The 26442-nt window shown below is 40.3% G+C and overlaps 1 protein-coding gene across 7 annotated transcripts in view; it reads right to left on the reverse strand.

The window, feature by feature from the left end:
* The window catches only part of GPR176 (G protein-coupled receptor 176), a 120201-nt gene that overhangs the window by 84142 nt on the left and 9617 nt on the right, over positions 1-26442 (reverse strand). For 2 of the 7 annotated variants that reach the window (XM_063698465.1, XM_063698464.1), the window contains exons 1-3: positions 26076-26239; positions 25634-25749; positions 24591-24736 (exon numbers count right to left, since the gene is read on the reverse strand). The exons of 2 other annotated variants lie outside the window; for them this stretch is intronic. In XM_063698465.1, the coding sequence (XP_063554535.1) occupies positions 24591-24667 (77 nt within the window). In that variant the 5' untranslated portion in view covers positions 24668-24736; positions 25634-25749; positions 26076-26239. Of the gene's footprint in view, positions 1-24590; positions 24818-25633; positions 25750-26075; positions 26240-26442 lie in introns of those variants that run through there. 3 more of the 7 variants (XM_063698466.1, XM_055363356.2, XM_055363357.2) reach the window with 2 other exon arrangements.

The raw sequence follows: 26442 nt of genomic DNA on the forward strand, positions 1-26442 counted from the left end.
ATGAATGAGACTGGAAGATTCCTGTTCCACACAGATAATGTCAGGAAGGAGCAGTTCCATAGCTTCAAGTGGCAAATGTCGGCAATGCAGTTAGTATCTGGATATTCCTGATCCTCTCATCCAGAACCCAAACATGTTTATGTTGAACACTGAGAGTAAGTATAGAGCTTCTTTGAGAAGACTGAACAGCAAGTTTGAAGATGTGCTTAGAGACTTGTAGACTTCGTACCTGATGAAACCCTGACTCTGATTTTCAGGTGGAAATCTTGCCACTATTTCTAGACAGTTTCAATCTGAATTATCCAAACTTCCCAAACTGATGGAACCATCATACATTTACTGCCATTCTTGACAGACTCTAATTATAACGAAGTATTTTCTATTTTGGTAAAATAATGAAGAAGGAAAAAACACTAGATAAGGAACCCATCATATAGCTAAATATTAGATATTTTACTTCAGAATTATACTATCTTTCACTGATATGAGAAACATTTACTATTAATTTTCAAGCATGCTTTTTAAAAAAAACACTTCATTGAGGTATGAGTAACATGAAAAAAGGTATACATATTTAATGTACACAATTCAAACAGTTTGGGGTATACACTCGTGAAACCATTACCACCATGAAGGAAAGACAAATATATCCATCACCTCCCAAAGTTTCCCCCATCTCATTTATCAAACAAGTTTTTCATTATTAAAATTTTTTTACTTCTTAAAAATTTACCTCAAATTATGGTCTACTCGTACATAAAGCAGTGTCTAAGTGGTCTGCAGTTGCTAAAAGTCTGAGAAACATCATGATGGCACATGAACACTCTCTACAATATTCTGTGTGGTCCTTGGACAATTTTCTTCTTCATAGGTCTAAAGGTCCTGGAACGTTCACCATGTAACTATTTTCCTTTCTTGCCATAAGCAAATGGAATCAGCAATCTATTATTTTCTATTTTTCTTACATATAACAAGATCCAGAAGATATATGCATAGCAACAAAAAAGGACATTGTGTGATTACAAAATTCCTATGATAAATCTTTATTCAGAAATATGGTTATTTGCTGATTAATGAATGTATTCAAGAAAGCCTGCTCAATGGAACTGCCTCAAATAAGGTAACAGATTTATGGATGGATGTGATCCTGGACCAACATCTCTGCCCCAGAAGAGGAAAAATAAAAGAACTCCAAACATCTCTCAGAAGCAGTTACCAGGTCGTGCTCACAGAGCTTACCTGTGGGTTGTAGGCAAACCCCTCTGGGCCCACTCCCTTCAAACAAGGGGTCACACTAACTTGTTGGCTCCTAATCCCTCTGACTTTTGACATAATACTCCTTCAGCAAAGAGCTGCAAACAGTGCAGGTAATACCCAATTGCTGTTAGGCACTGCCTTACGTGGACCAATATTTGGAAAGTTTCTGCATATTGTAATTTCCAAAAAATAAGCCTAGCAGACATGGGAATCTCTCTATATCCAAAATTTCCAACTGTATGTAATAAGCTGAACTGTCCATTGAATTATACTGTGATTAAACACATCTTGTATAAGGACCACCTAACTAGCAGTTTTCCAAGTTTGTATTTGACTTTATGTATCAGAAATTCAACTACAATGGCTTAATTGATAAAGGTTGTTTTTCTCATGTAACCCACATTCCAGAAGAGGGCTGGGGCAGCTGCTCAAAGAAGTCATTATGGCAAGGACCTAGACTTCTAATTTCCTCCCTGCCATTTTTCCCACATGGTTTGTGTTCTCATAGTTGCAAGATGGTTATTCTAACCCTAGGTGTTGTATCCAGGCAGAATGTATCCCTAGGTGTTGTATACCAGGCAGAAGGGGGAAAGGGTCAAGGGCAAGGGCAAAAGACATGCCCCAGCTTTTCATTTTTACCAGGAAAAATAGCATTTCAGAGCTCCACCCAGTAAACTTCCACTCACAACCCGCTGGTCAGACCTGGTGACACAGCCACCCCCACTCTGCACAAGAGTCTGGAAGGTATTTTTATCTGGGCACATTGTTACCCTAAACAAAACCGGGGTCCTTTAAATAAGGAATAATAAAAGCATGGATACTGAGTAGGCAAGGAGCAGAGGCTGCCACAGGATAAAGAACATTTAAAGTTTTTGCTAAGTTCTACAAGTCAAAAACCATCAACTTAAACCTCAAACTGTCTACTAACTTCAGTTTTTTTCCCTTCAAGAAATAGTTCTAAGTTCCCGATCATTTGTCAACAAACTTACTCTTCACAATTGACTTATGTTACCCATATTTCCCCAAAAGGATTGATCACACACTCTATTATAAAAAAACTACTTTAGCAACAACCTCAAAGAGCATTTGAAAAGAGGACATAAAGATACACCAGCTCCTCAGCAACCTCTGAGGGAATCAAGCTAACCCTCTAGCATTGCTCTGTTCAACAGAGTGTGTTTCCTGCCAATTCCACATAAGAAATCTATCTGTGCCCTTTTTAAAAGCCAGGATGGCCTCCAAAGCAAATCAGGGAGTAAGAAGGAAAAATGGAAATGCAAAATAAAAACAAATCCATCCCCCACCTCCTTGCTCTACCCCATTAACTGAATCACCTGGAGGTCTCCAAAGTAAATTAGAGACAAGTCTTCCAATTAATTAAGTGTAGCACAATTATCACAGGACTTGATAATTACAACACACCTGCTCTCACAGGCACTGAGGGCAGTCCCCTGGTCTAGATTGCTTCATCTAGGTATGAAGCAATCTTTATTTCAGAATCTTTATTTCTGAATAAAGATTTATCATAGGAATTTTGTAATCACACAATGTCCTTTTTTGTTGCTATGCATATATCTTCTGGATCTTGTTATATGTAAGAAAAATAGAAAATAATAGATTGCTGATTCCATTTGCTTATGGCAAGAAAGGAAAATAATTACATGTGTCAGCCATGCACTGTACTTATCTCAAAAAGTGATGTAGAACAAGACACTGATGTAGAAGACAAGAGAAAGACAGTTTCTCCAAGTCTCATACTGAATAGACAATTCAATGCAATTTCCCTGCTTTCACAAGGGAACACTAAACAATGCGTCTTTAGAAATGGGAATATCAGGCCAGGCACAGTGGCTCATGCCTGTAATCCCAACATTTTCGGAGGCCAAGGTGGGTGGATCACCTGAGGTCGGGAGTTCAAGACAAGCCTCACCAACATGGAGAAACCTCATCTCTAATAAAAATACAAAATTAGCCAGGCATGGTGGCGGGCGCCTGTAATCCCAGCTACTCGGGAGGCTGGGGCAGGAGAATCACTTGAACCCAGGAGTAGGAGGTTGCGGTGAGCCCAGATCGTGCCATTGCACTCCAGCCTGAGCAACAAGAGTGAAACTCTGTCTCAAAAAAAAAAAAAGAAAGAAAGAAATGGGAATATTAGACTTTGTCTACCAGGAACTGTAAGACTCAGCAGAGAATTTTACAGGTATACTTCCCTCCTGCTGAGTGTCAGCCGTAAGAAGGAAAGAACGCCCACCTAGAAGCAGCACAACCTGGGGACTTGTTCCAGCCCTGACATGCTTGCACAAGTCACTTCATCCCCCACCCCCATCTTGATTTTCACATCTATAAAATTACAGCATTGGACCAAGTTAAGATATCTGTGTTGTTTTTCCCTCAACAGTGGGCCAAATGGTCTGAAACATCTAAGTGTGAAGCCTGAATGATCTCAAAAATTTTAATGAGTTGAGAGAATCCACACTTGGCACACGGATACTAATTAGAGTGACAAAGCTTGAGTCAAAGGCACAAAAAGTGCTTATTCACACTGATCTCCTTTGTAAATTATTATGCAAATGTTCCGGTTCCATAATATAACATTAGGAGAATTAAACTGTAACAGCTGAAAATGAAATGCCTGTAATTAATTATGTTCACCTTCAACTGTAATGACAGACCTGGGCCTGCTAATAGCAAGGTGTCACATAATAGTGATCATTAAGAGGGGGCTTTGTCCTTACTGACCTAACAGATTGTGTGGGTATCCTAATTCCTAATTTAAATGGAAAAAGTATGCTACCAACCTTTCCCAGGCTTAACTCCAGCATCAATCAGTCTGCATTTGTTCCAATGGGCCATACGTTGGGACCCCAAGGGAACACGAGGTTATTTCCTCTCTAATATTCTATGAGTCTAAACCAGTGATTCTCAAACTTCGATGTACCTATGAATTACCTGAGAAACATATTAAAAATGCAAATTCCTAAGCCTCACTCCAGAGGCTGTGGTTCAGTAGATTGGGAGTGCATCCCAGAAATGAATATTTTTAACAAGCACAGGAAGTGGTTCTGATGCAGGTAATCCAAAACCCATACTTGGAAACACACTGGCAACTCAAAAGTGGCTGGGTCCTAGAAGCAGAAAAAGGCCAGGGTTTTCCTTATTTGGTTAAAAACAGCACAGTCAAGAATTAAATTCCAAGCCAGCATAGTAGTGCATATGTAAGTCCTTGCTAATGAGGAAGACTGAGGTGGCTTAGGCATAAATGGAACAATGCGTATTTCCAGATCAACACAAAGAGGTGAATGGCCCACCACCCACATTTGCTGGAATGCCGCTGTGTAAAACAGCAGCATCATTCATCCAACAGGTGAGAAACAGCAGGGGCAAATGAATCATTCATCCAACAGGTGAAAAACAGCAAGGGCAGAGGCTCTGCAGAGTCATGCAAACCTGACCAGGATTTATGCAGCATCCAACAGTTAATTTAAATTTAAAAAAAAAAAAAGCTTGTCTCCTTTCTGCTTTTACTTGTCTAAAGCTTCTGGAATTTCCTGAGGACTTATTTTCCTAGAAGAAAATCTCACCCGCTCAAATCATACCACCTATTAGTAAGCCTGGCACAATGATTTTCAAGCGGAAAGATTCAAAGTTCTTTACTGAGAACCCTAAATCCTCTTCCAGAGGAGTATGTTGAAGGGTAGCTGAATATGCCATCCCAAAATATGCCACTTTGGCATAAGGATTATTTGGAGTTGAAGGCAACTGGGAAGATGCAGATATAAAAGAAGCTCTCTGCCATCCTCCTATCTGCAAAGCAGTCTAGGAAGGACAAAGGCTGATCACCAGCCTGGAGAGGGCACCAGAGGAATGAATCTACACAACAAACTTTCTAACTTAGCTTTATCTACCAGGAGTTTCCCATGTATTTTATTTGTCTTCCCACAGTTTGCCACCCCTAGAGACTCAAGGTCCTTTCCCTTTCTGCAGTCATTTCTCTAAATACTTACTGTTCTTTGTTGAAAATGCTGTAAAGCCAGAGTACTAAGCCACCTCTTTGAGATGTATTCACCTCTCTGGTATCTCCCATATACATATAACACATATGTGTTAACTACTTGCTTTTCTCTTGTTGGTTTTTTTGGGGGGTGAAGGGAATCTGCTTTTTATTTGTTTTTTTTTGTTTGTTTGGAGACAAGGTCTCACCCTGTTGCTCAGGCTGGAGTGTAGCGACATGATCATAGCTCTCTGTATCCTTGAACTCCTGGGCTCAAGCAATCCTCTCACCTCAGCCCCCCAAGCAGCTAGGACTACAGGCACAGGCCACCACACTTGGCTAAGACTCTTGCTCTGTTGCCCAAGCTGTAGTGCCATGCTGTGATCATAACTTACCATAACCTCAAACTCCTGGCCTCAACTGACCCTCCTGCCTTGGACTCCTAAAGTGCTGGGATTACATGTTGGAGCCACCTTGCCCAGCTTATTCTTCTCCTCTTAATCTACCTTTTGTTACAAGGGTCCCAGCCCAGAATTCAGAAAGGTAAAGAGAACATTTTTTTTCTTCCCCTACAATGTGTAAATCAGCTTTCTCTCCAGAGTTCTACCATCAGAGTAGCCTCATCAATCCCTTTCCTACCCATCTTGAGGATATGAACCTTCCCGATTCTTAGACACAATTTCCATTTCCAGAAGCTTATCCACTCCATAAGCTTCTAGCTGTGATAACTTTTAATGAGACAGGTAATTGTTTGCAATAAACAGTCACCTCCTCTGGGTTAGTTAGGGGACTGGAACTCCCAGCAAGACTCTTATCATCCCTGCTCTCCAATTTTCCCCCTTGAGGCACCAGCTATTTAAAAAGGAATCCAGGAAGGACAAAGGCTGATCACCAGAGATTACGTTAGAACCTTATCAGCCTGGAGAGGGCATCAGAGGAATCTACACAACAAACTTTCTAACTAAGCTTTATCTACCATGAGTTTCCCATGTAAGATAAGCCAGTGCTCCTGACATTGCAAGGTTTAGGTCTCTGTGACTCCAAGATGGAGACAATTCAGAGAGCAATTCTACCTCCTCCTCCATAATCCCTGCTTTACAACTAGGAAAACTAAAATAGGCCCATGCTATTTCCTTCATTTAATAAATTAAAGTATTGGCCGGCCACAGTGGCTTACGCCTGTAATCCCAACACTTTGGGAGGCTGAGGTGGGTGGATCACCTGAGGTTGGGAATTCGAGACCAGCCTGACTAACATGGAGAAACCTCATCTCTACTAAAAATATAAAAATAGCCAGGCATGGTGGCGCACACCTGTAATCCCAGCTACTTGGGGGAATGAGGCAGGAGAATCACTTGAACCCAGGAGGCGGAGGTTGCAGTGAGCTGAGATTGTGCCATTGCACTCCAGCCTGGGCAATAAGAGCAAAATTCCATCTCAAAAATAAAATAAAATAAAATAAAATAAAATAAAACAAAACAAAACAAAACATTAAAGTGTTATGGGACCTTGACTCTAACTGTCCCAATATGAGAACGCTAGGGTCCCAAGGAGGTGAAATTGGAAGTTTGTGAATACCTTCACTGGGACGCAAACTCCTTGGAGGTAAGGACTTTGTTTGGTTCCCTACTATATCCCTAGTACCTAGAGCAATGCTTGGCACATGGCAGGTGCTTAGTAAATATTTGTAGAATGAATGTATGCACAAATGAAAACACAGAGAAAAGCTAGTCTCAGCATCTCCATAGCCTCTCTAAGTGCCAGATCTAAGGCACATCCCCTCAATTCTCCATCTACCCAAGGCCTATTGCAGAGGTGTTCTAGAGCCTATGTCCATATATCTGCCCAACTTCACTTCAGTGAGGTCACACTGGGAGTTTGAATGATGATATTTTCATCATGGCCAATTTCAAAATGATGAAAATTTCAATCATCATTTTCAATATGATGATATGAAAATATCACCATGCCTGGCTTTTTTTAGAGCCTATGAAAATCACAAACCACTACAAATTTGGGTTTTCTTAGAGAGCCTGATGTTAAACATTTACCAGCACACCACTGCCCTTAAGACTTACAATGTCTCTTTTCTGTGAACATAAAGGCAGGAAAAAATTAAGCTCAGCAAGTGCCAACTTATTTTGTAAAAATACCTATTCACACTAATTTTCTAATTCAGGTTTTTTGCAGGTCACTATAGAAGAGATTGCACTGAAAACTGAAGGGACTCCTTTGTGAGGACATTTCCCATTTGCCAAAAGTTACAGTTTATGAAACTTAACAGACCAAGGACAAAGATCTCAAAACAGAGGTGAATGGAAGGCTGAGGAGATACACCTTAGGCCCAGACCACTGGGAAAGTATGGAGATTCTGAGAGTGGCCCTTTGAAATTGAGTAGTATAGAATCATATACTTTGATTTTGACTGTAAATTATACTTTTTATTTTATTTTTAAACAGGTTTGTGGCATTTATTATGTGCCAAGCTCTAGTCTATTTGCTTAGCAAATATTCATTCATTCTAGCTACAAATACCACACACACACAAGTGTTCAATATCACCCAGACAAAGGAACCCTTACTGACTCCTATCCTTTTGCCCACGACAAAACAGAAACATAAATCTTCTCACCATCAGAGCCCAGTTAATGGCTCTGGGCCTGGTAATGGTAAGAAACCTGAGCTGGAGCTGAGGTCCACCAGACCATGGATGAGTTGGGCTTGACTATGCTTCCATAAGGCCATATACTAAACTTGGCACCCCGGTATATATCCCTTCAAATTTATAATTGTAGAGTTTAATGGAGTAAGACAGAACCCAAGGGGGAGGTAGCAGTGTTGCCTTGGGCCTCTTTTTGAAGAGGTAGAGCAGAATAGATGAGCAAAACCGCTTAAATCTTTTTAGCTATGTAACAATGATGATAATAAAGATAAAACAAACTACACAGCTGGTTTCATTTATGCTTTTAGATATTATACCACTGATAAGAAATTATCTTTCAGACACTGAGCTCAGTATTGACAATAAATAACAAAAACTTCTATTTGCTTAGCAAATAGACTAGAGCCTGGCACATAATAAATGCCACAAACCTGTTTAAAAATAAAACAAAAAGTATAATTTACAGTCAAAATCAAAGTATATGATTCTATACTACTCAATTCCAAAGGGCCACTCTCAAGAGATGGTCTTGACAGGAGCAACTGCTCATGATATTTTCAGGGTTTTTTTATTGTTAAAGATGAGTTCTTGCTGTGTCACCCAGGCTGGAGTGCAGTGGTGCAGTAGCTCACTGCAGCTTCCAATTCTAAGCTCAAGCGATCCTCTCATTTCAGCCTTCCAAGTAGCTAAGACTACAGGTACACACCATGCCTGACTTTTTTCAGGGACATGGTCTCACTATGCTTCCCAGTCTAAGTCTGAAACTCCTAGCCTCAAGTGATCCTGCTTCAGCCTCCCAAAGCACTCAGATTACAAGCATGTGCCACCATGCCTGGCATGTTCATGCTATCTTAGAGCCAAAACAGACGGGCACCAGAATGAAACTAAAATACAGTACTGAGTGGTGGCATATACCTGTACTACCAGCTACTTGGGAGGCTGAGGTTGGAGGACCACTTAAGCCCAGGAGTTGGAGACTGTAGTGAGTTATGATTGCACCACTGCACTCCAGCCTGGATGAAAGAGAGAGACCTTGTCTCTAAAAAAATAAAATTAAAATTAAAAAATGATACTAGTGCTCCAGGTAGAAATGTTAAAACAAAGAGAAAACAATATTCTACTTGATTAATTGAAGCTATCAAGCAGACCAACTTGAATTTTGTTCTGAAGCAACTTGAATTTTGGGACTCAAGCATGTAAAGCCATTATTTACTTTTCTTTCCAATCTATAATCTATATCCTTCTACTTTATCTGAAAATCAATTAAAATAATTATTGAGCACATATGTGTTAGCACTGTGCCAGGTGCTATAGGGAAAAAGAAAGTATGAAGCACCCCACCCTTAGGAATAAGACTTACTTAGATGAAGAAAGGAGGCCTTCCCTGAAGGGGTGACAGCACAAAGAGACAAAAAAAGTAAGATTCAAGCTTAGGGAGAGCTATTTCTTACTATCAGAAATCATCTTGTCTATCAAAGGTAGAGCCAAGCGGACAAACTTAAACCAAATACAGTAGGCATGGGAAGCCAGTGATTAAGTAATATGACCCAATAAACTGAAGTTAGAGACGACAGCAGTGGATGTGGAGGAAGGAGAGATTATGAGTTTCTACTTGAACTTAGTGTTTGCCACTGTAAAGAGTTGAACTGTGTCCTCACAAAAAGATATGTTCATGTAATAACCCCTCCTCTACCTCACCCTCTCCCCTGGCCAGCTGCGAATACGACCTTTTTTAGAAACAATCTTTGCAGATGTAGTAATCAAGATGAGGTCGCATTGCATTAGGGTGAGCCCTTCCTTATAAGAAGAGAGAACACACAGAGACAGATGAGACATATGGAAGAAGCCCATGTGACCACAGAGGCAGGGACTGGAGTGATGCAGCTACAAGCCAAGGAAGGCCAAGGATGCAGGCAGCCGCCAAAAGCTAGGACTGAGGCATGAACAGACTCTCCCTCAGAGCCTTCAGAAGGAACCAGCCCTGCCGGCAGCTTGATTTCAGACTTCTGGTCTCTGGAACTGTAAGAAAATACATTTCTGCTGTTTTAAGCCATTTGGTTTGTAGGAGTTTGTTACAGCAGTCTTAGGAAACTAATGCGGCCAAACTCTATGCTGTAGAATAGGTAGAAATGAGAAAAATAAGATATAAAGTTTCATTATTTCTTGATTTAGTTATTAAAATTACCATACCATTTTATGCCTTCTTTTAAGGTGGCTCACAACCCTCAAATCATTTTAATTAACACTGACAATTTGGGATATCGAGAATATTGATCTCTAACTCTCTTGCTTCTCCCATCAGCCAATACACATGCAACTGAAACACACATTGAATTCAAGCATTTGTGCAACATAAGATTTGACACTATATTAAAACCAGTATAAATACAATGAACAGTTGGGCCAAGCTTTCAAAGAACTGCAATAATTTCCTGGTTTTTTAAAATTAATTCAAAAGAAATACTTTTAATAAATACCACACTGTCTTTCCCTTCTACTTTTCACCTTAATAAACATATTTACTTTAAAAGGCAGTTTTCAAAAAGAGAACATTAGGCTAGATACTCACACATAATTCTATATCACAACAAATACAACTCTGTAAAAGCTTATTTTCCCTTTTTTTAATGGATGATGAGGGTGGTAGAGCATTTAATGATATGGTACGGACACTTAATATATTAAAGCAGACACTAAAAACATTAATAATATTTGCCAGTCGCTGAGCTAGGTACTTTATGTTAGGCCATATCCTCCCAATGTTATGATGCAAATATATTTAAAAACTGAAGCTCAGTTAAATTACTTACCCTTTACTCTTCCACAATTATTGGTAAAACTATAAACTATCAAAGCCTTTCTGAAAAACTTTCCAGTATTAAAAGCTTTGATAGCAAATATTTAAAATATTCAAGCAAAACTCTCTTCCTAGAAAACTACTCCATTGAAAAAGATACTTAAATTTTTGTAATTAAAGGAGATTCATCACAACAATATTTTCAGAATTTTTTATATTATTATTTTTTTTTAGAGACAAGATCTCGCTTTGTTGTCCAGGCTGGAGTGGCATGATCATAGCTCACTGTAGCCTCGAACCTCTGGGTTCAAGCAATCCTCCCACCTCAGCCTCTTGAGTAGCTGGGACTACAGACATACATATGCCACCACACCCAGCTAGTGTTTTCATTTTTTGTACAGACAGGGTCTCACAAAGTTTCCTAGACTAGTCTCAAATTCCTGGCCTCAAGCCATCATCCTGCCTCAGCCTGTGCTGGGATTAAAGGTGAAAGCTAACCCAACTGGCCTTCATGACAGTACTGTTTATAATGGTCCAACCAAGAAACATCTTCAATGTCAAAAAATATAAGAATGGTTACATGGTTACATAATTGAATCTCATATAAATATATAAATTGATACTTTCAAAGAATGTTATTCACGAGCATTTTATCTTATTATTACGTGAATATTCTTTTCTTCTTTGTAACTTTCAATGTTCTCTAAATTCTCTACTATTTTATAATTAGTAAAAAGTTATTTTTAAAATAATCAAAGTTGGCTCAAGGACAAAACACCAGCAAAGGGCAGAACCAGGACTTAAACTCAGAGCTGGCTGATTCCAAATCCCTTTGATCCACTACCCCACACAGGTCTTAGGTAAAGTCCCAGGAACATCATCCTCAAAAGAGGAATAAGCCAGGCATGGTGGCACCTGCCTATAATCTCAGCTACTCCACAGGCTGAGGCCAGAGGATCCAAGTTTGAATCTAGCCTGGGCAACATGGCAAGATCCTGTCTCTATAAAGAGAGAGAGGAATAGATTTGTGTGACCAAGTACTTTCTCACAAAATAAACTATTATGACTATGGGATTTCACAATTTAAAACATTGCCTCTATCTCTGGTTGTGGTTTCTTCGTTTGCTGGTACAACCTATATAAAAGACAGAGTTCAGTCTGGAAAAATGCATTATGCTGAAATGCAACACAAACCAAGAGAGTCATTACCCAGAGACAGATTGCCCAGGAAATCAGTAATGAGAAAAGAGGCCAGAGCTCCCACTCCAAGCATGTCAGCTAGAAAATAACTCATCAACAGTTCCATGACCCTGAGGAAAAGGAAATTATATCCGTGCTATATCCTTAATGAAGCTGGCAATTCTGATTCTCTTTTGCATGCCTTTCTCCATAAAAGTGACAGGAATCTAGGACACAACATGATACAGCAGACACAAAACCACACTATAAAAAACTGTTCCTGAAAGCAAGGGCATTCCTTTCATTTAATTTAAATATTTCACACAACTTAGTCTATACACATTTACAAAACACTTACTGTGTGCAAGAGATTAAGACTTATCTCTCAAACACACACATTAAGGCCACTTTGCAAATGAAGTTTTAAGTCTATGAGTGCCTCACCCTCCACCTTTCACCATCCCTTCTGCTATCTGCAAGTGCCATTGCAACAATGCAGCTGATAGCAAATTGCACTCATTGTCTGAGAGATCATGAGAAATATCTAAATATTATTTTTAAAAAATTATTTGGCCATAGCCTAGTTTCTTTTGGACTTAATTCAATTTATCTCAGGTCCTGAGCCCGAGATATAGCTTGAATAATCAGCTAATAATCCATCAAGGCCTCAGTGTCTGCATCTTTTCTGGCAGCTCTCCATCTCTATTCCCTATTATTGTTGAGAAAACCCAATTAGCTTAGTGATTTGCATGAGGCCACTCTCTTAACCAGCAAGTGACCCTATCTGTCACTGCTCCCAAGGGTGACCAATGCAAGAAGTTGTCAAAATTCTAAGTTATCATCTGAAAACCTTACCATTCATCACTGTCTCTGGGGACCACATTAGTGAAAACATTCTCATCTGATAAAACTTATTATCTTTATTTTATTGCTTCATTTTCATGAAACCATAATGTCAGTGAATATTGTGTAGACCAGCTAGAGTAACACACAATGATAAACTAATTAAAAATGTTCTTCTTCATGTACAGAGTGGTGATTAAGTCTTCCCCTTTTTTTTCAAACAAGATTTACGGTGACTTTGCCAAGTTACTTGGTATCCTTAAAACCCTTCAGTAAGATTGACCACTACCATGTCAAGATAATACCTCCTTAAAATAATTCTACAGTTACAGATGCACCCCAGAGAGGGAAAACACAGGTGTCCTTCCTTTCAATTGTTCTTGAATTATACAAATAATACATATAAGCAAAGAAAGGAACTTAGGTTCCTAAGCAAAGACAGAGAGTGAAAGGAACAGCTGAAGAATGAGAGGAGATAGCCAGTGAACAAAGCAGAGAAGAGCTTTTATGGACAGAGGAAGAGCAAAAGCAAATGCAAGAAGACTGGAAAGAGAATAATGTACCCTGGGAGCCAAGCGTAATTTGGAACTCCTGGAGTGTAAAGAGACGAGCTAGGGAGGGAAACAGGAGCCATGTAGGGGATGTCACTACAAGAAGCCAGAGGGAATGAGGAGCCAGGGCAGGGTTTCAAAGAGGAAAGAGACATGATCAGAGTTGTTGATTGCAGAGTAATTGGGGAGGGCTAACATGGAAGTATAAAATTTAAGGCTGTTCTTCCAAGAAGTATGACTATGAAAGGAAGAAGAAAGAAAGCACTGTGTGGGTTGGGGAGAAGGGGTCAAGGAGCAAGAGACCTTGAAGATGAAAGAATAAAGGACATAACTGTTGGACGATAAGGACACTGGTGAGTTTGTAAGTGTTGGAATAAGAACTTGAGAGCACTACCCACTAGAGACCTCCTTCCTGTTCTAGAGGAGCACTCAAAGCTACCTCCTACCTAAAACACCAAGTCTTCTAGTCCCTAGCTACTCAAAATATAGCCTGTGGACCAGCAGCATCAACATCAGCTAGACATTTGCAGGAAATGCAGAATCTTGGACTCCATCGTAGACCTCCTGGGCATGTTCTACCTTACCTCCATTGTGTAGTAGTAGCTTACCCTTGGTAATCAGGACCAATCATACCAGCCAGTCCAGCAACCCCCTGCTTTGCCTGTTGACTGAGAGGCATGAACCCAAAGGGGCTGGATGACAGTTTCAGCTTCCAGTTCAAGGGAATCACTATCCATCCCTTTGGAACTAAGTCTCTAAGGATGGAAAACACAATTTTCCTAGTGGATCACTAGGAGTGACAGTAAAGGGAACCACTCCTGTTTCTACCCCTTGATTCCTGGACCTGTATTGTGTAATAAGATTCCTAGCAGATTCTTTTACACATTGAAGTATGAGAAGTGCCAGATCAACTCTGAAGAACTTTAAGGAATTACAGATAATAAGAAAGGAACCAGAAGCCTGGAGACAAGGAAAAGGGGAACAAGAAAAATATAGCAAAATGCATATTGGTCAACCTAATGCTAGAATGAATGATCAAGAGGAAGGCAAGAAGTAGTCACTAGGAGCCAGCATGGATACACTAGAATAAATCATGTAGATGTAGATTCTCCTTATTTTCTTACATCAATAAGCCTAAATGATGCAGTAGACATAGTATATCTGGCTTTTGGTAATGTATCTGACAAAATGTATTAAAGTCTTGACAAGGTGTTATCAAGATAAGGAAATATGGGCTGGGTGATAGTTCTATTGAATGCATTCATAACTGGCTTAATGATCATCCCAAAATGGCTTTGACTAGTAAATTAAAATCATCCTAGATTCTAGCCAGTCTCCAATGGCAAGATTTCCAACCTTCTCTTCCTGACCGTTAAACTCTTTTTTAAAAATTATAATTTAGATGAAATACAAAAGATACAAAGGTAGTATCTCTTAGAGCAATAATGTTATATAGTATAATCATGTTCCCCCACCAAAAAAATTAACAAGTTGATACAAAAAATTAAAACAATTTAGTTACATTTAGATAAATTAAAATAAAATCTAGATAAATTTAAATGATAAAATCTAGGTAAATTTAAATGATGAAGATAAAGTGCTAATCTTGGCTCCTAAATTGAATAAAAACAAAGATGTTTAAAAAAAAAAAAAAAGAAGAAGCCTAACAGCAGTAAGCCAAATAAAGGCTTGAGAATGGTAGTAGAGGTTAATTTCAATTAGTCAACATATGGAAGTTAACATGAAGGATAATATGTGAATTCAGTTAAACCTACATTCTTCATCCACAACAACATAAGACTCATGTTAAGATTACATGTTGGCCATGGAGATTTCATGTAGCATTTGCATTCATGCCTTGAAACAGTACACAAATTAAAGATGTCTGATATTAACAATAAGAATGCCTAATAAGCAGACCAAATGGAAGTACAGTTACTTTTAAAGCTGCCCACGTATTCCCCTGTTGTCCATATTCTAACAAGAGATTTGCATGCTAAATCAGTAACAATTATCCCAAAGCCAAACAGCCCTCAATTGGTCCTTCTGATCACCCACTTGCCCCCTCTGTTCTCTTTTGTGCCCAGCTGAAAACAACCTTTGACCCACCATTCCAGAAGAAGGCAGAACACAGCATGACTGAAATGACTGAAGGGGAGAGGAGCCTGCAACATGAGGAGTGGCAGATGATGAGTTCCCTGACACGGTGCACATGGTCTGAAGTTTCCAATTCTATCTTAGTGAAAGTTTTGTGAATTTTTAAAAAACTGCCAAGAACAGAATTAGAACAGAAGTAGAAAAAAAGAAAGCTTCAGACAATTCTATCATGTTTCTGACAGCCAAGTATTCCAGCTGCTCCTCCACAGTGAGATATCAGGTTGTGAGGCAGAGAACCAGTGCCTGAAGAGAATGGGAAGCGGTCACCTAACCCCAACACTACCTTTATATTAATAACGAGATGTACCTGAAAGGCAAATAGAACTCCCCTCCTGCCTTTTTGAATAAATAATTTAGTTATTACTTATAGAATATGGAATGATATGAAAATGGTTGGCAGAAGGAGAACTAGGAAATTCAGTGATCTTTATATTAATACCCAACACTACCTTTATATTAATAACAAGATGTACCCAAAAGGCAAATAGAACTCCCCTCCTGCCTTTTTGAATAAATAATTTAGTTATTACTTATAGGATATGGAATGATATGGAAATGGTTGGCAGAAGCAGAACTAGGAAATTCAATGATCTTAGGTATAAAATTTTGAGGAAAGTTTCTATAAGTCAGATTATGGAAGGGGCCCTGCCTATTCATATTAAAGTCTCTATATTTTTCCATTTTACCTTCAGCCCTTAAGCAACACTAGTTATTAAAAGATGGGTAGGACTGGTACCAATAACCCCAAAATTAAATTTCTACTTCTTCTCTGTCCCAACCATTCTCTTTGCAAGAATAAGCTGGCTTTGGGCAATGCTATTACTCCCCTAGGAACAACAACAAAAAAGTCTTCTAATGACCTTAGCACTTATCTTAAACAGCTTTTTCCCTTCCCAACTCTCCTGGCACTATAACCTGGGAGTATCCCTGATGCTCACCTGTCATCTCCACGGACACTAAGAAGTTGTTCAGGCATCCCTTAGATCAATGTTAAAGTGTGAAGCACCGGCATCAAGGTCACCTAGCATGTTCATTAAAAATATAGACTCCAGGCCTGGCACGGTGGCTCACACCTGTAATCCCAGCACTTTGGGAAGCCAAGGAAGGCAGATCATTTGAGGTCAGGAGTTCGAGACCAGCCTGGCCAATATGTTGAAAGCCTGTTTCTACTAAATATACAAAAAAAAAAAAAAAAAATTAGCCAGATGTGGTGGTGCATGTCTGTAATCCTAGCTACTTGGGAAGCTGAGGTGGAGGGATCGCTTGAACCCAGGAGGCAGAGATTGCAGTGAGCCGAGATTGTGCCACTGCACTCCAGCCTGGGCAACAGAGTGAGACTCTGTCTCAAAGAAAACAAAAAAATAGACTCCAAGACCCCATGTCAAACCCACTAAAACAGAATTTCTGTTGGTGAAACTCAATAATTTGCATTTTAACAAGTGATTTTTATGCATACTAGGTTTAAGAATCTCTGCCTTGCAAGTACAATCACAAAAGAGGCAACGTGATTTACCAGCACTCAACCCACCATTCAGCAGCAAGGCCAGGCTAGAATTTACCCTTCCCAAGCACCTGGTGTGATCCTTACCTGCTAGAGCCCATTGATTTGTTATTAACAAGAAAAATGATTTGACACTCTTCAGGGAAAAGTTCCATCCAATCTTAAGAATAATAGCATCCTGCAGAGAAACAGGCAGTTAGCCCTCTAGTCCCTAATCCTGCCTTTCACGTGGCAGATGCAGAAAGCTTCATCTTAAGGCTTCTGGTCATTTGTAGATTCATTGCTACTAAAGACTGGCAACCTTGGGAGCAGGCCACAGAAACAACAGGACAAATACAAAAGGTGCTATTCTCATCAATCAATGAAAGGGTCTGAAAACTGAGATTTGATTATTTTGTCTCTGCTGGAGTCTCGCTTGAACTCTGTGTTCCCGGAAATTGAATTAACACTCAGGTTGACTTCAGAGAGTTATTCTTTCCTTTCCATTTAGCAGCCTCTAAAAGTGTTTCTTGCCCTAAGAAACTACACAGGAAGCCCCAACAAAAAGTAGTTGTAATTAAAGGTGTAAATGAGCACACAAGGGATGCCCAGGGAACCAGGGAGTAAATATCACATATTCTATACAAGGCAGAGATGTCCTCAAAAATTCTTGCTCAGAAAATACGAAGTCACTCCTAATACAAGGCACTCTCTCAATTAGAGATGGTCCCAACCTATGAGAGTTGCACTTTCAATTTTTCAACTTTACCAAGGTGCAAAAGCAATATATTTTCAGTACAGTATTTAATAAACTACATGAGGTATTCAACACTTCATTATAAAATGGGCCTTGTGTTAGACGATTTTGTCCAACTGTTGGCTAATGTAAGTGTTCTGAGCTCATTTAAAGTAGTCTAGGCTAAGCTATGATATTTGGCAGTTTAGGTGTATCAAATGCATTTTCAGCTTATACTTTCAACTTACAATGGATTTACTGGGACACCTCATCATAAGTCAAGGAGCATCTGTACTTCATTCGAAACAAATAACAAATTACTTTATTTGGAACTTTGTTTGGAGAAGGCACGATGACCTGAAATTATCTCTGTCCATGCTACTTTGGGCTTCCTGTAGAGGTCATCTGATGCAGTACGTTTTAAAAAGAAGCAAATTATTCATCATTCCTGGGTGTGTGAGTTCACAACTGCAAGTTTTATAAGCTCTCTTTAAAAAGCCATATATTATTATGTCATGGCATTTGTGAATGGCAACCAGACAAACAGGGAGAAGAAAGAAAAACAGTCCTAAAAAAATCAGAATGATTACTTGTGGCTTAGCATAATATTTTCAGTGGCTACATCATATGTGAGGTTTTTTTTTTTAAGTGTGGCATCTTACTCACACAGGTTTAAGTAATGATGATGGGCCTCCAAAAAACTGTATGAGATGGCTCCAAACTGCTTCTAGCCAAAGCAGATGCTGATGTTGAAGAGGCATATGGAGACTTTGAACAAAACTGCATCATGAATTTTAAGTAGGGGGGAAAAATGCTTCTAAATTAACATAGTGTCTGGTCATTGTGTTACAGGAAAGGGGTCCAATCCAGACCCCAAGAGAGGATTCTTGGGTCTCGTGCAAGGAAGAATTCAGGACGAATCCCATAGGGTAAAATGAAAGCAAGTTTATTAGGAAAATAAAGGAATAAAAGGATGGCTACTCCATAGACAGAGCAGCCCCAAGGGCTGCTGGTTGCCCATTTTCATGGTTATTTCTTGATGATATGCTAAACAAGGGGTGGGTTATTCATGCCTTCCCTTTTTAGACCACATATGGTAACTTCCTGATGTTGCCATGGCATTTGTAAACTGTCATGGCACTGCTGGGAGTGTAGCAGTGAATACGGCCAGAGGTCACTCTCATTGTCATCTTGGTTTTGGTGGGCTGTGGCTGGCTTTTTTACTGCAACCTGTTTTATCAGCAAGGTCTTTATGACCTGTATCTTGTGCTGACCTCCCATCTCACCCTATAAGTTAGAATTCCTTAACTGTCTGGGAATGCAGCCCGGCAGATTTCAGCCTTATTTTACCCAGCTTCTGTTCAAGATGGAGTTGCTCTGGTTCACACGCTTTTGAAAATCAGAAACAGAAAATTCTACCAAGGCATCAAGATATAATAGATATAAAGTAAGATATCAGATCAAGATGTAAATGTTTCACAGGTGTAGTCAAGAGGTATAAGACTCAAACCTTCACCAACCTGGAGGATATAATGGAATAGATAGAGAACTGTGGGTGCACTGTGAGTCCTATTTACCCAGGAAGGAAGGGTGGGGGTGCTCATCAAAGCCCTCAGGCCTGGTTAGGGGTTTTCAACAAGCCCATGCAGACATTTGATTTTTGTCCCCTGCAATTGGGGTTCACCGTGAATTTGTGATTGTTTTCTGTTTGAGAAACCTGAAGAGCAAGAGATGGGCTGATAAGCTGCTCAAAGAAGAGGCTACAGTGGGCAGCCTGCACTCCCCGAACTTATGGGGGCAAAGAATGCATGTGTCCTGTATAATGGGTATAGGCCAAGGTGTGAGAGCAATGGCACGGGGTCACGTCAGGGCTTGTCCAAGACAGTCATCTGCACAGGTAAACAGGCTTCAACAGACAGGAGCTAGAAGTCCAGCAGCATTTGCAGGGAGCAAGGACAGAATATGAGAGGGCATCATCACCATCAAGGAAACAGGCAACAGCCCAGAGTATGAAGCCACTCACAACACCATCAGCATCGTGTAAGCCTATTCCTGCCCCTCCTACAACTCCCTCCTCCAGCCCCTACAACCACCAACCCCAGCCCAGCTGCAATCTTGGAGAGCCAAGCAAACTTGGCCAGAAGCTCAGAATGGAGGAGGAAGCAGACTAGACTCCTGTGTTCAACTTCAGGCTTCTCCCAGGCACCAGGCCTGCACTAGGGATTTTGTGGAGGAGAGAATTCTTTATTTTAAATCAAGGTTGGTGGTTTGCCTCTTTTATCAGCGGACAGCAAATATTATGTACTAAATTGAGAGTGTTTTGTGACTTAAGAATAACCAGAAAAGTTACAGGGTTGTCATGCTTTCATTCAAAAATGTCATACAGACTGGGTGCAGTGGCTCACACCTGTAATCCCAGCACTTTGGGAGGCTAAGGCAGGAGGAGCACTTGAAACTTGGAGTTTGAGACTAGCTTAGGCAATATAGTGAGACCTCGTCGCTACAAAAAAAAAAAAAAAAAAAAAACTTTAAAAATTAGCTGATGTGGTGGCACATAACAGTGGGAGGATTGCTTGATCACAAGAAGTTGAGGCTGCAGTGAACCAAGATCATGCCACTGCACTCCAGCCTGGGTGACAGTAAGACCCTGTGTCAGAAAAAATAAAGTCATATAAATGGAATTGAAATAAAAAGGAACAAACTGTTGACAAACATAACAATTTAGATTAATCTCCCAAGAATTATACTGCATGAAACACAACCAATCCCAAAAGGTTGCATACCACAGTATTCCATTTCTATAACGTTCTTGAATTAGCAAAATTATGGAAATGTAGAACATGTTAGTGGTTGCCAAGGGTGAAGGAGGGGATTGGGTGGGAGGGAAATGGGTGTGGCCATAACAATGCAACAGTTGGAATCCTTGTGGTGATGGAAATTTCGAGGGCAATGTCCTGGTTGTTGTATTGTACCCACCTTACACACAAACTACACACACACAGGCACTGTTTGTTGCAAGATGCTACCACTGGGGGAAACTGGGTAAAGGATACAGGCATCTCTCTGTATTTATTATTCCTTATAACTGTATGTGAATCTACAATTATCTCAAAGTAAAAAGTTCAGTTTTTAAAAAGATGCTGAAGGTTTTGTGTGCGCAAATGGAAGCAACAGTGATGACCAGCCTTTATTAAACTGATACACATTCTATCAGCAGAAGACCCTTTGTCTGACTTATTTGTAAAACCTACGGCGTTTAGTCGTGCAAAAAGCACGGTTTTCAACCTAATTTTTGCAGGCTTCCTTGGCTGCAGTCAAAATATTCTATTGTTTTCAGCCCTTTTTCCACAGCCCCACTCCTACTACTGAGCCTTCCAGATAGATGGGTAGAAGGGGTGGTCCCCTAACAGTTGACAGAAACTCAAGGATGCCATTCTGATCCTACACACCTAATAGCCATGTGCGTCAGCACATGCAGCCAAATGTCATGTATAGCTCCCTGATGACAACACTGCCTCTCGGCCACTCTTCCATAGGAAGGGTCATGTCCCCAGGCTGCTTTTGGCCATACTTTTGACCTAAGACCCAAAGGCTCCAAAAGCTATAAGGACATCCCACACACATTATGCTGCCTGGTTTAAAATGCTGCCTGTCTTATGTCATAGGCTCATTCTTATTTAAATCAGGTGAAACCTTCTGCCCCTGTGGATTTCCTATCAAGAGACCTGTTGTCCCTCCAGATATCTGGCTTTTGTAAGCACCACTTTAGTTCACTGGGCATGGCCATGTGTGTTTGAATCCCGGCTATGGATGAAATTCATGTTTATTTTCACAAGGCCCCTAAGTCTCATGCAAATCAAAATAGTGATTAATTAATCATCCTATTTAACTGTCCCCAAGCACTTCATTCAATCAATCACTACGTATTGAGCACAAACTATGCACCAGGCACTGTTCTAAATATTGGGGACACAGCAGTGCATGAAATAAAGTCCCAGTTCTCAAGGTGCTGCATTCTAATGGAGCAAGGGAGAACGCCACACAAACAAGATAATTTCTGGAGTTATAACTGCTACAGAGGGAATAAACAGAGTGATGTGATAGAAGTGATTGGGGAAGACCCGTTAGAGGTGACATTTGAGCTGCAATTTAAAGGATGGATACAAGCCAGCCATGAGAAGCATCTAGGAAAGAACATTCTAAGGCAGAGAGAACAGCAAAGTCAATGGTCTTTGCAAGTATTAAGCTTGATGAGTTAAAGAAACATAAAAATAGTTTAGAGGCTGTTCAGGATGTCTCTGCTTTGCTCCTCTCCACCTCTCACCTCTTGCTCGGTGCCTTCTGCCTTTGCATTGTCTATTTAACTTGACAATGCCCACGTGATCTAGCCCAGACTCTTATCTCCATTTGGATGCCTGGGCTTTGTGCTAACAAAGCTCCCGCTCTCCCTTCCAAGCCCTGAGCTTGGATCAGCTGAGGACACTCATTTCACCCCCATAGGAGAGTTCTGTTTTGACAATCCTGAGAGCTGGCCACTAGCCATCTAAACCAGAAAACATGGAGCAGCTCATTTTCCCAACCATATACCTGCCATATGTCCAGTATTTCATCCACACCCCATAATTGACTGTAGCAAGAGCTGTGTTTCCAGAACTCACCCTTAGCCCTCCCTGCCTGCTGACTTCCCCAGAAGCTCTTATAAACATTCAGGAAAACTGAAGCCGGTTTATGACCTAGAGGTTATTGAGTTCATCATCTTCTGGGGGGCTACATCGAACAGTGCCAATATTTCCCTTTTCTAACACAGCTAGATTTTTTTCTTGCCACTAGGTTTTTATATTAATTAACTATCAGAAACTATTTATATATAAAAAGCTATTGATTAAAAATAGATGTTTAGGCCGGGCATGGTGGCGTATGCCTGTAATCCCAGCTACTCAGGAGGCTGAGGCAGAAGAATTGCTCAAACCTGGGAGGCGGAGGTTGCAGTGAGCCGAGATCACGCCACTGCACTCCAGCCTAGGTGAAAGAGTGAGACCCTGTCTCAAAAACAAAAACAAAACAAAATTTAAAAAAAAATAGATGTTTAAATAAGAGAGAAAAAGAATCAGAGGCTGTGTGCTGATTTGGGACAGTTGCCCCAGTACTTCCTGGTCCAGTAAAATCTCCCCTGGACCTCTGCCTCTGCACATCCATGAACCTTTGCCAGTCCCACAGCTTCCAGCCTTCTTTACATCCCTGGGCTCTTGGAGCCTAAGCATGACTTTCTCCTCCCAACTTCTTCCACTGGCAGGCTTTATGATCCTCCTCAGTGTCTATGAGCATCTCTTCAGTTGCCAGGCCATCCCTAGCTCCTGCTCAATTCTCCAGGCTCTGGATTGCAGCTGCTGTTCTTCTGGGCATCTGATTTCCATTGCATTAGGCCCTGCAGGGCTGTGAGAATGTGCTATTAAATGAGTCACTAACCCCCTGAACTTGTTCATGCAAATGTAGGATATGAATCGTACATCTGACTTATCTGCCAACAGTACAAAAATACTATATGTTATCAGTCAGGATATTTGTGTGACAGAAACCCAACTCAAACAAGTTTAAGCAATAAAGGAGATTTTCTCTTTTTTTTTTCTTTTTTTTTGTTCATGCAATTGGAAAACACAAGGGGTAGAATTAGGCTCAGGCCCTCCAGGGATACAAACAACATCATCAGGATTCATTCTCTCCCCCTACTCCCTGTGTCTATATCTCACCCTCACCTCTGCTTCTCTCTCTATCCTCATTCTCTCCTAAGCAGATACTCCTGGCTTCTATAATCCCTGCTTATCAGCCCCTGTGGAAAAAGATGGCGCCTTTAGCAACATCTCTATATCAAGGACGTTGATTGATTTGATTGATCAAGCTTGGATCCTATGACCATTCCTGGTCTAATCCTCATGGACAAAGAAATAGGATACTGGGGTCAGTAAAGCCTGAATCATGTGCTCACCCTTGTATCCCAGGGTGGGAGTGGGGCTATACAGAGTACTGTGAGGGGAAGTCATATTTTAAAAAACCACACAAAGTATAAAGTGGCAGATACTGTAGTCTGGTTCACTCAATATTCCCTCTGTAATCTTTCAACCACCTGCTACCTTCTGCTACAAAGGCTGGAAAGTTTAAAACATCACTTTCCAGACAGGCTTGCAGTGAGGGTGCAGGCTTATGATCCAGGTTCTGCCCAACAGATGTTCCCAAGGAAAGTGGACGTGATTAATGTGGGGTAGGGGCTGGATGCAGAGCCATCAGATTCTCTCTGTAAGGTCAGGGAGATGATGGATGCCTCTGGTTCTTCTGGACCAGCTGTGTCCTAGGGTTCTGTGACTACTTCCTCACATAATAGTTGGTACATGGCAACAGCTTCATGGTTTCTGCTCGAACAGTGAAATGACTGTACATATTTCTTGACTGCGTCCCTGGCTCTGTGGCATCTAAGCTTGGTTCCCAGACCCTCTCATAAATTCTAAAAGCAACATAATACTTTGTAATAAATTTCTTTCTTCATACACTGGCTAGTTTGATACAGAAGTAAAACTAATGCCTTGTCCTTGCATTATGCAAGTGGGTGCACATTACACCCTACAGCCAGAAGAAAAACAAAACAAAACACTTGCAGCCAGAACCCCTTCCCTCTCCCAAAACAAAGACATACATTTAAAAAGACTAAGGCTGTTCTATCTAGTTCTGGTTCTCAAAATAAATGAAATCTTGAGCCTTTTCTTTAAGCTACTGTTTTCCAATACAAACAACTTTGTTGTTTCACAAAGTTATTTCTCTTTTAATGCTGATATCTGAAGGGATGATACAATCTTTGAGGTTATAACACTCATGAAATAACTAGCTTTTTTTCACAACCAACATAATAACTGTAAATTTGGTAATCTTGAGGTTTTCTTTTAATTACCTGTTGTATATTTCATTTGGCAAGCTAGTCCTTTTAAAGCCCGAACTCCCTTGTAATCCATTTTCACAAGGAAACATTTTTCTTTAAATGCTTTTATAGCTGTGTCTTCTTTTGACAGGAGGATCTGTTGTCTGCAACTAAGAACGCTGATGAATACAGGAAGGGAATGTCACCAGCGGAAGTGCACGTGTTGTGGGAGAGCAATATTGCTAGGAGGAAGGGATGTGCTGAGAAAATAAGAACAGAAAATGCCCCCTACATTGTTTCACAAGGTTATTATGATGACCGAATGAAATAATGTGGTATATGTTGTAAACTATAAATGTGTAAATGTAAGGCTAATGCAATACTCTTGGTTGGGAGTTACCACATTGGAGATAAGTCAAAGGTACCTAATTACACAGGAAGCATCGGTATCAATTGGTAAAAACTTCAGCTGGGCATGGTGGCTCATGCCTGTAATCCCAGCACTTTGGGAGGCCGAGGCTGGTGGATCACCTGAAGTCAGTAGTTTAAGACCAGCCTGACCAACATGGTAAAACCCCATCTCTACTAAAAATACAAAATTAGCTGGGCCTGGTGGGGCTGAGGCAGGAGAATCACTTGAACCTTGGAGGGGTAGGTTGCAGTGAGCCAAGATCACGCCACTCTACTCCAGCCTGGGCAACAAGAGCAAACTGCATCTCAAAAAGAAAAAAAAAAAAATACCAACTTCATGATCACAGGCAAGCAACAGGCAGAAACAACGGGACAAAGAAAGGGAGAAGTTTATACTGTACACCAAATTCAGCACAGTGACTAGCTCTGGAATAGACAAGATAGAAAAGGTTGAGGAGAGGAATAGGGGAGATTCAACTGTACCTGCAACATTTTATTTTTATAAAACAGCCAGGCTCAGTGGCTCACACCTGTAATCCCAGCACTTTGGGAGGCCAAGGCAGATGGATCACCTAAGGTTAGTAGTTCGGGACCAGCCTGGCCAACATCGTGAAACCCCATCTCTACTAAAAATACAAAAATTAGCCAGGCATGGTGGCATGCACCTGTAATACCAGCTACTCAGGAGACTGAGGCAGGAGAATCATTTGAATCCAGGAGGCGGAGGTTGCAGTTAGTCAAGGTAGTACCACTGCACTCCAGTCTGAGCAAGAGTGAGACTCTGTATCAAAAAAAATAAAATAAATTAAAATAAAATAATATAATATAATATATGAAAGAAACATGACAAAATGTTAACATTTGTTATTTCTGAGTGGTAGATTTATAATAATTTGTTAATTTTTTTCTGTATTTTTTAAACTCTGCAAAAGAAAAAAAGTGAGTAAACCAGAGAGACTGGACAGGTTTCATGCTTTGCCCCTAACTCTGTAATTTTGTCCCTAAGGAGGAACTTTAATCATAAAAAATATAAAAAACAAAAAATAAATAAACAATTCCAAAACTGATAATAAACCATTGTTACAAACTTATTTAGTGCCAACATACCTAAACACTTGTGGCTTAATCTGAAAGTTTTTCAGTATCTCATTTATGGTGAAGCAAGTTTTCAGTACAGGCCAGAAAGAACTGTTTCGTATATGATTCTTCCGAATGAAATGTGGCCACTGATCAAAATATTGCTCAAGTCAGTTTGAAGGCATTTCTCTGGAAATTGCTTGCAAATGCAAAAACAAAAGAAAGCAATAGTAAGAACAACAAATTTCCTCCTTGAGCAGGGGCATTCAAAAGTTTTCAGTAAGAGAAGCCATGAAGAAATGTCTCCATATGTGCTGCAGGGGGAGGATGCTTTCTATAAAAACTGATACAGTGATAACTGAGAGGGTTCAGGGCTACATGCTTAGCTTATTGAGTT

The sequence above is a fragment of the Gorilla gorilla genome, chromosome 16, assembly GCF_029281585.2.
Source record: "Gorilla gorilla gorilla isolate KB3781 chromosome 16, NHGRI_mGorGor1-v2.1_pri, whole genome shotgun sequence".
NCBI lineage: Eukaryota > Metazoa > Chordata > Mammalia > Primates > Hominidae > Gorilla > Gorilla gorilla.